At 43.3% G+C, this 11221-nt stretch overlaps 1 protein-coding gene across 1 annotated transcript in view; it reads left to right on the forward strand.

Annotated features, from left to right (window-relative positions):
- LOC115175911 (inhibitor of Bruton tyrosine kinase) overlaps positions 1-10913 on the forward strand; it is a 32916-nt gene extending 22003 nt beyond the window's left edge. The window contains exons 19-26 of the mRNA XM_029735554.1: positions 1264-1324; positions 1584-1705; positions 1931-2043; positions 2139-2421; positions 2496-2744; positions 2983-3177; positions 9402-9534; positions 9820-10913. Coding sequence (XP_029591414.1) covers positions 1264-1324; positions 1584-1705; positions 1931-2043; positions 2139-2421; positions 2496-2744; positions 2983-3177; positions 9402-9534; positions 9820-9945 — 1282 coding nt within the window. The 3' untranslated portion in view covers positions 9946-10913. The remainder of the gene's footprint in view (positions 1-1263; positions 1325-1583; positions 1706-1930; positions 2044-2138; positions 2422-2495; positions 2745-2982; positions 3178-9401; positions 9535-9819) is intronic.
- Positions 10914-11221: the final 308 nt, after the last annotated feature.

Below are 11221 nucleotides of genomic sequence, written 5' to 3' on the forward strand. Positions count from 1 at the left end.
GCTCTTTTTGATGGCATAGAAGGCCCTTCTTGCCTTTTCTCTCAGATCGTTCACAGCTTACCTGTGGCACCGATGTTTAGGCTGAGGTATGTATTGTTTTTGTGTACTCTAGGGCAACCTTGTCTAGATGGAATTTGTATTTGTGGTCCTGGCAACTGAACCTTTTTTGGAACCCCATTATTTTTCTCATACTGAGATTTACTGTCAGGGCCCAGGTCTGACATAATCTGTCAAAGATCTAGGTGCTGCTGTGTAGGCCCTCCTTGGTTGGGTACAGAAGCACCAGATCATTAGCAAACGGTAGACATTTGACTTCAGATTTTAGTAGGGTGATGCCGGGTGCTGCAGACTGTTCTAGTGCCCTCGGCAATTAATTTATGTGTGTGTGTGTTGAGGGTAGGGCTTAAGCTGCATCCATGTCTCACCCCATGGCCCTGTGAAAATAAATGTTTTTTTGCAATTTTAACCGCACACTTGTTTGTGTACATGGATTTTATAATGTTGTATATTTTTCCCCCAACACCACTTTCCATCAATTTGTATACCAGGCCCTCGTGTCAAATTGAGTCAAAAGCTTTTTTGAAATCAACAAAGCATGAGAACACTTAACCTTTGTTTTGATTTGTTTGTTTGTCAATTAGGGTGTGCAGGGTGACTACGTGGTATGTCGTATGGTAATTAGGTAAAAATCCTATTTGACATTTGCTGAGGAAATGTTGGAGTCTGCTCTTAATGAAATGCGGAGGATTTTCCCAAGGTTGCTGTTGACTCATATTGGGGTTAAATTTGTCTCCACTTTTGTGCCAGAGCTGAGGATGATGTTAAATAGTTTAAGAATAGCCAATTGGAATTTGTCTGTATATTTTATCATTTCATTGAGGATACCGTCAACACCACAGGCCTTTTTGGGGTGGAGGGTTTGTATTTTGTCCTGTAGTTCATTCAATGTAATTGGAGAATCCAGTAGGTTCAGGTAGGCTTTTAATAGTTGATTCTAAGATTTGTATTTGATCATGTATATGTTTTTGCTGTTTTTTCTTTGTTATAGGGCCAAAAAGATTGGTGAAGTGGTTTACCCATACATCTCCATTTTGGATAGATAACTCTTCGTGTGGTTTGTTTTGTGTTTAGCCACTTCTGGTAAAATTGGAAATCTATGGATTCTTCAATAGACTCTCTCTCTTTCTCTCTCCCCCTCTCCGCCCCTCCCTCTCTTGTTCTGTCTCCCTCTCTGTTTATATATCCATAACACTCTCTCTTCAGAGCGCTGGATATCTTGAGTGATGACGTGCTGGTGGAGCTCTCTGCCTCTTACAGGAGTATGGTGAGTCATTTCTCCTCAGTGCCGTGGCCATAACTGCATAGTGAGATACCTGGCATATGTACATTAGGGGAACTCAACAGAAACTGTTCCAAACAGAAAACGACAATAGGGGTTTCTTATTGAATGGTTCCTTAGATAGTCCCTCCCTGTTAAACTTGTTTTCTTCCATTCGATTCCTACTGAACACAACCATGGGTTCTGAACTGAACACAACCGTTGGTTCTGACTAACTGACCTGTTACCGTCCTGTTCCTGTCAGATTCCGGCCATGCAGATGCGACTCATCACGCCTTACCCAGACGCCCCGGACCTAAGTGTGTACGAGGACTGGGATTCTTCATTCAGCTCTAAAGCTGACACTGAACTGAACTACTCCTGCAGGTACTATACCATCTATCAAACTATGTACAACACTGTGGCTGCATCTCATTCCACAAAGTTGCGCCTTTGTTCACTCCCTGTCATGAATGAGATGGGACTGAATTGGTGCTGAAACTAGGTTCCAATGTTTTGGAATGAAATGCATCCAGCCAGTAACCTCCCTAACATTTGAACTATGGCCGAATTTGTTCCTCTTCATCATCTGTCTCATCTTCCTCCTCTCAGGGAGACTCTGTTGAAGAAAGCTAAGTTAAAGGCCAAGAGAAAACCAAGGCGACGCTCCGACAGCTCAGGGGGTTACACTCTTTCTGACATCATCCAGAGCCCACCTGCTGCAGGTATAACACACACACACACACTCTGTCACGGCGCGTAATAATTATTTCCTTTAATTGGAGTTGGGCTGATATGGATTATGATATGTCTCTTCTAGTCTCAGTCCTATCTCCCAGCCTGGTAAAGTCAGGAAAGACCAACTCCATGGAGTCTCTGCAGGAGCTGATGACATCTGACTCTGAGGGCAGCTACATGGGTGTGGGCAGCCCCCGAGAACTCCAGAGTCCCGTGTTCCACGACAGGCCCGAGGAGGAGAGGGCTGGAGGAGGTCCCAGGCTGAAGACTCCCCCCAGCACCCCCACCACCACCATGAGGAACGGCCTCCTCGCTGAACCCCCAAAGAGTTTTGCCCTAGAGCACATCCCCAAGGTCACAGCCAGGTGAGCCAGGTCACTGTGGACCAGGTCAGGGGTGGAACTGTATGTGACATTGTGTCGTTTCTCTCTTTCTACAGTCCTGCTCTGCCACTTCCTGTCTTGGATCTCAGGGCAATCATGGATATGGAAGCCAGCTCAAAGACACAAAGTCTCGGAGCCACTCCCAAAAGTCCTGGCAGTGTTGGCAGCAAGCAGTCCCCTCTCCCAGCCAAGCTCTCCCAGAAGCAGAGGAAGATGATCGCCATGGCAACCAAGGAGGGCAGTGTTGAGGGCGTGCTATCCAAATCGACACCAGTGATTACTCCCTCGAAGAGTGCGAAAGCATGGTAAGCCCGCCTCCATAAGGAATGCTCCTGATATCATAGCCAGCACAGAAGGTGGTGGGTTGGTGTGACAATCCCTATGTAATAAAATAGGTCCTGTCCCGGTCTCTTATTTGTGTTGAAAATGTACAAGTACAATCTCTGCCTATTCCCTCAGCTGTTAGTAAAAGTAGTACTTTTTAATGCTTTGAAGTAGAACTTTTGATTATCAAATGTGGTTCCACCTCCCTCCTCTCTCCAGGGCCACTCCGTTCCAGACACCCCCTTCGTCTCGAGCGTTCCGGGACCTCCTGGTGGAGGAGGAGAGCCGGGTCAGGAACGGGGGTCCAGGGGCCCCGGGAAGACCAGTAGCTCAGGGGCCTCTGGTCTCTGCTGCCAGGAGGGTTAACTTCAAATGTACTGCTGAGCCCCCCAGTGAGCCAGAGAGACCTGCCGGGTAAGACTATGCACACACACACGCACACATACAGTCTGTCATATATTATGTTCATCGTCACCAACACACATAGAGGTGTCCATTATATAAAACACACAATATAGACTAGCATTTGTGTATGGTCAAGGGATAAATGCCCTTATGGCTGATGAATTTTGGGGCGGCAGGTAGTGGTTAGAGCATTGGGCCAGTAACCTAAAAGTTGCTGGATCGAATCCCCGAGCTGACAATGTTAAAATTTGTCGTTCTGCCCCTGAACAAGGCAGTTAACCCACTGTTCCCCGGTAGGCCATCATTGTAAATAATAATTTGTTCTTAACTGACTTGCCTAGTTAAATAAAATAGAAATCTATGAACTAGTCTTCTACCCCAAAGTACCAGGGTTGTCCACTAGATGTCTCTAGTGTGTTGCCTTGCTCATGCATTTTCTTGTTTCTATCAGACAGGAATCTGACACTAACAAATCTACTAGAGTCAATGTCATTTGGTTACCTTGGTGAGAAACAAATTCGTTGGAGTAAGGAGATAGGCCTAATTAATAACACAATCACCATAGATACTATGTTGTAGCTGATGGTTCAAATTAGTTCAAACTCTGTGAGGTATCTCTTTAGAATAAACATAGTCACTAAGAAAGCGGCAAGTGACTGGCAGAGTTTCTCTATGATGATTCTCAGTTATTCCAAAGGGAAGCAGACGAAAGAATGAATAATGATTTGGAGGACTACTTGTTTTTATACAGAGACAGGGGCGAAAATCTGATATCAACTTTGGAGGGGACAATTACATGAAATTTTCTCAAGAGCAATTCCTGAGGGGGACACCAAAAGTAGTGCTGTAACACACAGCCTACATTGTAATATGGTAAATGTATATTGAGGAACCAAAGAAATAAGGTGTTTGCCGTACTCCTAACTACCGGTACCCAAAACTACACAACTAATCACAACAGCAATACCATTGCCTTTAACAAATCTTAGTTCAGTCACCAGTTTAAGTTGAGAGTGGGGGTATCCATGGCATTTTCCAATTATGTTCCTATTTTACAAGTAAAAAAAATTGAGAACCTTTCATAATGTTGCCAAACAAAGACTCAACAAACTTACCTGAGACTCCCCGTCTCTGCCAGTCTGTCCCTGCATATCTGTCCCCAACTCTGCTGTCTGTGTGCCATCTGTTGCCTGCTCTGCCTAATTACATCATTGTGAAACATTTCCATTAGAATTTCATTTCTTTCTTATGAACATTTTATCAACTAGTCTTTGAGATATTAGGCTACTAGGGTTCTTACTTTGCGTTTTGGTGTACTGAAAAATACTCTGATGTCCGTCTTTTATTTTTCTACCTGGCTGGCTACACACACACACAGTGTGTAGGTTATTTACAGTAGGAGATGGGCTTCTATCATCTTATCTTTTATCATTCTATTTGGGCTTCGATCTAAAAGGTAGCTAGCAAATGTGAAACGGATTAAAATGACAAGAGTTGACAGCTGTATGAGTTCACCATTTACACAACATATGCTGCAACCTTTTGTAATTTGAATAGTTTGTTTCATATTGGCTGGCTTCCAACAATAGCTGAATTTGCAAAGCTAGCGAGCACCAATTCCGTTTCATTGGTGTTTACTATAATCTTTGCTACCCGGGTTAAATAAAGGTGAAATAAAATAAATAAATAAAAGTTCCCTTGCGACAATTTAGCTTTTGTACCCAGACAATTAAATATATTTAAGACAATGGTAGAAGAGAGTGTAGTTCTGTTCAGTTTGGACTTCAGTTTATCGCTAACCTTATCACAGGGACTTTGAAGCACTAATTTACATCATCTGCATGCTGATCTTGGAATAAATTGACGATAGCAAAGATTCCATCTTTGACGAGGCCACATAAATGGAATAGGTACTAGCTAGCTTAATAGTTAATATTTGCGCGCTAGCTCTGCATATTCAGCTAGTGTGTGTGCGCGATTGACTGGATTAACCTCACGTCAGTTGCGTTCATTGAGTGCCTTTCAGACAGTAGATACGACCCCTCTGTTACCCCTCTGTTACCTTAACTGGCAGTGGATCAAACCATTGTGAGGCAAAGGGTGGGGGGGTCGCAATCTTTTGAAACTTAAAAACGCGCTATTAAGTGTCTATAATCAGCACAATTGCTTTCATTGCGTATTATTCATATTATTTAAATTACATAGTTATGTTTCAGTGATATATTGGGGGGGACAAATCATATTTTTCCCAGGATGGGGGGGTCGTGTCCCCCCGTCCCCCCCGGGATTTCCGCCCCTGTACAGAGAATTTAGAGTTGACTATGTTGAGCTTTACTGTCCAAATGAAACACTCTGGAGTGCGGTTTCCCAGACACAGATTAAGCCACATCCTGGACTCTCTATTGACCATGATCTTTAGTCCAGGACTATGCTAGTCTGGGAAACCAGCCCTGAGAGTCTGTGGTTTGCTTGAGCAGATGCATCGGAAATGTTCAAATGTCATCGGAAGGTGAGAAGCCTTCTCCTCTACCCTCACTCTCATGAAACTCCTGCCTACATGGGTGCAAAGTGATCTATACAGATGGCACAAAAAATGGCAAACTCGTCATTGTTTTAGCGAGAGGAAAATATCGCCCAAACTCCCTTCGCTAAGCCCGCCCTGGAATTTTGGGCAACCAATCGCAGCACTCCAATGGATAGCAACTCGTCTTGGAGTCCAACACCTTGTGAACACATGAAAGCCAGTGAGGGCAGTGGGGAAAAACTGAGTTTTATTCAAAACATATATGTTTTAAATGGCTAAATAATTGAACAATGCACTAGGGGTACTTGCCACTGTGATTCCTGAAATGCAGAGACTCTTGGAGTATTTTGCTAACACGAAATTGTACTTCGCTAGCTCAACTGGTTAGTTACTGGCATCTTTCTCATTGAGCACCAAACATTGCTAAAGCTAGCTAACTACTTAATATAACGTGTTTCTCTAAGTTAGCTTGCTAAGTTGGCTATATTAGGAATATAACTTATCTGCTGTCGACATCAGCAAAATATTTGAGAGCACTTATTAGCCCCAAACGTGGTTAGTACCTTTGACAGCATGCACAGTACATTCAGAGCCAATCAGTGGCTAGCCACACTACAAACGTAAACATAATTTTACCAGGTTCCCGTAGGGCTGGGCGATATGGCCAAAATATCATATTACGGTATTTGAAAAAAAAATGGGATGGTATGACGTTTTAAATGTTTTCTTTATTTTTTTTTTTAAAGTTTTTGAATAATACATTTGCTATATGAGTGCGTGACTGTCAAATCTAAGTGATTTCGATGGGTCTTTGTTTATACTGATCAATTCAACCCATTTTTATTTTCATAAGTTTCTGCATTTCCTGAACTCATTTGAGATCATTTCCATGCTTTTATAGGCATTATTTTTAACCAAATGTTGCAATTGCGATTTGACATGTGATTTAGAGCAAAACACTTCGGTGAACTGTTGGCGTCATTGAAATATGATTATTCTAATTCTATAGTTAGACTATAATAGTGGGAGCTTTGAATACAGTGTTTGACGTGCAACAATTACAAATGCCAAGGAGGAGTTATTGTGACAGGGTAGGAACCAAATTTGTTAAGTGTTACCAAGGGGACCCAATAATATTTGGCTACATTATGCTTCGCGTATTCCCCTCTGATTTAGAAGATACTGTTGCACAAACTTGTTGATTAGGTCTACACGGTCACCAGTGTGTGTTATAGCTAATTACGTTTGCTCTGACTACGTTTATTTGCTAGCTAGTGATTTGCATTAGCGGCTAACATGATTTAGACACAACTTGCAAAGAAAACACAAACTAGCTGTTTGCAGATGTAAGAAACACAAACTAATAGTGTAGTTATGGAACGCTAGTGGAATTATATTAAAAATCAAAGTGAAAACAGTATCCTTGTCATCAACATTTGTTGTATGTGCTGGATGCAGACTGAACGCAAGTGTCTCGGTCTCGTGATTGAGGAATAACATATGCACTCATTGAGTGATGGACGGGGCTAGGTCTGTGTGGAAAGCGGCATGGAGTGAGAGATCGGACATGACGTTTCACATTTTAAAAACCAAACGTTCAAATACCGTTATAGGATGTAAAGTAAAAACCCAAACTGGTCTGTGCATATACCGGTATATGTTAAAATACAGTCCTACATTCCTGTGAAGCAATTGTGATGACAGTCCACAACATACCTAATAATTTCCTGATTAGTTAGGGGTAGTCTTTTTTTATTTGATTTGTGTATTAAAAACACATTTTGAGATCATTGTGAGGGGATTTCGCCAGTGGTTGGAAGGGGGAATTTGGCTTCCTGGGATGTTGTCAGAGGTTCCAACAGTAACCAAGTGGGGCGGGGCTTAGTGAATGGTCAATGTACTGAAAGGGAGGCAGCTGCCTGAAGTAGGGTGTGACTCACTGATAGGGCTGTGGTGCTATTAGGCTGATGGTCACTATGACCTTTTCACTTCCCATTCAACAAGACTGACACGTCAGTTAGAAGAACTGCCTAGTCAACTACGCCTCTGGTGAACTTTCTCATAAGAACAGATCTTATGATCAGCTTCCCTAGGGGCAACTTCACCCTGCACTGTGAACTACACCACCACTCAGACACCAGCTGGATTGGTAGAGCTTTAGATGCCAAAAGAGCTGAATTTACTTGCCTGGTCCCAGATCTGTTTGTGCTACGATGAAAATAACCATAGGAGTTGGCATGACAGCACAAACTGATCTGAGACCAGGGTAACTGAATACTGTGTGCTCCTGATTTGAAACGACAGTAAACGATACGACTTCAGCATTATATATTTTTGGGTGTTTTGACATAACAAAAACGTTTGGAAGAGAAGATTGTTTGTGTACTGGTGCTGTATCCTATAACGTTGACATCTCGATGAACACAATATGGGCAGAGGTGTTTGAGGAATGCTTGTGAAACCAATGTGTGGATGTTTTTACTTTAACTTTGGTAGCAATGTTTTGAATTGTGACATCTCTCAAGTCATATCAGGCAAAAGAATTACAGGAAGTGTGTGCACTTGTGTGACCCAATGGTGTCGATTTCTCTGTTTTTGCAGAAGCTCTTGACTTTCGCTTACTTCCTCTTCTATCAGGGTCATTCGGGGCATCTGTCTTCCAGACGTAGATCTTTTATCTATGCCCAGAGCCAAGATGGATTAAAGCCCAAAGACTGGAAACGCTTTCGTTCTGGTCTGTGATGTCCGCTCACACTCTGTGCAGTCTCTAATGGCACCCTATTCCCTATGTAGTGCACTACATTTGGGCTCCCGAGTTGCGCAGCGGTCTAAGGCACTGCATCTCAGTGCAAGAGGCGTCACTACAGTCCCTGGTTCGAATCCAGGCTGTATCACATCCAGCCGTGATTGGGAGTCCCATAGGGCGGCGCACAATTGGCTCAGCGTCGTCCAGGTTTGGCCGGGGTAGGCCGTCATTGTAAATATGAATTTGTTCTTAACTGACATGCCTAGTTAAATTAAAATAAAAATTGACCGTGGCCCACAGGGCTCTGGTCAAAAGTAATTCACCGTGTAGGGCATATGGTGTGATTTGGGACGTAACCTAGTAGTGGGCCCTGAATATGAATCAGCCAGTGAGTCTGTGATGTAGTGTTGGCTTCTGATCGTAATCAGAATTGATAAGAGAAGACTTCCATGTCACAAGTGATCACTCAGAACAGGAAGTAGGATTCAGGTTCTAGTCTACTCATGCTTATGGATGAGCACAGAGGGAGGGAAAGTTCAGGGCTGGGGAAATTGTAATATCCATATGTGTAGTTTTTTATAAGTAGAATATGTTTTCTCTATTGCCTTACAGGGACCATCAGTGTTTCATTAGCGTTTTCTTTCACACACACTCTCTCTCGCTCTCTCTCTGCGTGTCAGTTGTAATTCACCCAACCCTTGTCCTCTTGGGTAGCCTGTGGTCATCTTTGGTTACCACTGTCACAGGATATATCTAGTTCAGACCTGTCTTTCTCTGTTTGTGTCTTACTCTCTGTGTCAAATCAGCGTCAGAATTATTACAGGATGTACCTAACACATGTCAGCTTGTCCCAACCTTGAAGAAAAAAACCTGAACAACCACAGGGGGGGAAAAATAACTATTGTTTGAGGGGGAGAATGTTCAACCTGTCACAAACTCAAGGTAATTTTCTTTACTGACCAGCCCCTGGGTACTGGGAGCGGCGGGCAGCCCCCCACCAGCCTCCATGGTAACCTTTGCTTCCATCGTGGAGGAGGAGAAACAGCAGGAGGCTGCACTGATCCGTAGCCGAGAGAAACTGCTTGCACTCATTCAGGTAACGTGTGTGTGTGTGTGTGTGTGCGCAGAAATTTGTAGCAGATGTTTACTATGCACACTGTGCTTTTCCTTTCACTGTGAGCTTGTCTGTCCAACTCACGTACTCAACTCAGTACCTTGATAAGTGTCTCTGAAAGGAAATCAGAAATAGTTCCATCACCTCTGTCTGTCAGTAGAAATTACTTGTTTCCAGCTGTGCCTTTTTGACAGCTGCCTTGACTTGGCTGTGGCTTTAAAACACTTCAACTGTGTTTGTATGTCCCCCTCTCTCTCCTCCTTGCAGATTGAGGAGGCAGCGATCCAAGAGCTTTTGCATCACTATGGCGCCCGCAACAACCCCAACGAGATGATTGTGGTGGAGAGGTCTGTCCAGGGGCCCATCGCCACCCCCTTCTGGAACAAACACTGAGACGTCACACCCACATATCCTTGTGAGACGTCACACCCACATATCCTTATGTATCTCCTGTCAGTCAGTGTTAAGATATACCCCAGGCCCAGTTGTGCCAGTGGGCTGGGTCTGACGCAGTTCTTTTATGCTTAACTCCAGTGTTGTTTTCTCGTGTTAACCTTTTGAGAGTGTCCCTGAGGAAGGAACGGTGGGGGAGAAAAGATTGAGGTTTATAAGTTACGACTCCCATGTTATGCACGTTTTTTGCACTTTGCCATCAAAACATGAGTAAAGATATTCTTCCAAAAAGTTTCAGCCATTTTAAAATATGTTCACAGTAGTTAAGTAGTTGCCAAAGACAAAGTATATAAAGAAATGGAGCAGTCCAAACTACAAATTGGGTCCAAAACTACATTACCCAGCAGGATTGGTCGGTTTCAGCACGTGCATAAGCTGTGTGCCAATTAGGGAAAGTACTACAGCACGAGTTCCTCTGAGAAGAACTAGGCCGAAAGAAAGTCAGAGCCTGGAGTTCAGAGGCTAGCCTGATCTGGTTGCTACCTAGTTCTACTTTATGAGTTGGGAAATTAGTTGTGTTCTGGATATATTGTGTGATACAGTGTAGTTGAATCATGAAAGGAGTGTAGTGAGTGACGGTGTCATGCATCCTGCCATTTTCTAATGTGAGCTAATTGCATATGAGAGTTCGCTGGTGTTTCCCTTTTCAGAGTTATAGGACAAGCTGACGAGTGTTTGTGCCTTGCTTCCACCCTGACGATCCTCTGATGTATACTCACTAATAATTTCACTACTTTCTGCCTGGCTGTATTTGAGTTGTTTTGCTTTATTTTGTGTTCTGGAGCCGATGTGTTGGCTTGGTACCCCAGACTCGGACCATGTAAACCCAGTCTTATTCCATGCAGCGCCCTTCGTTTGAGACTTTGGATGTGAGAAAATGGCATGCAATAAACTCACCTGTGCAATGACCATGTTTCCTGGTTCTATCACTCTTATTGTGGAATTGGTCTTATAATTATTTGTGCTATATTACAATAAGCCTGTCTTGTGTTATGCAGAGCAGAAGAGTGGGTGAATGTTCAAGGCTAATGATATAGTTCTGTGTGATGTCTGTAGTGTCCCCACAAGAATGGAGGCAATCACCCTCAAGCTCCCTGACAAATGTAGCTCTCGCTGAATCTATCTCAATGGAAACAACAGTGCCTCTCTCCACTCTAACATCTGTGCTCTGCATAAATAAACAACCATTAAACGCCTACCCGTGATGACCCTGCCA

Source organism: Salmo trutta, chromosome 3, assembly GCF_901001165.1.
Source record: "Salmo trutta chromosome 3, fSalTru1.1, whole genome shotgun sequence".
NCBI classification, from domain to species: Eukaryota; Metazoa; Chordata; class Actinopteri; order Salmoniformes; family Salmonidae; genus Salmo; species Salmo trutta.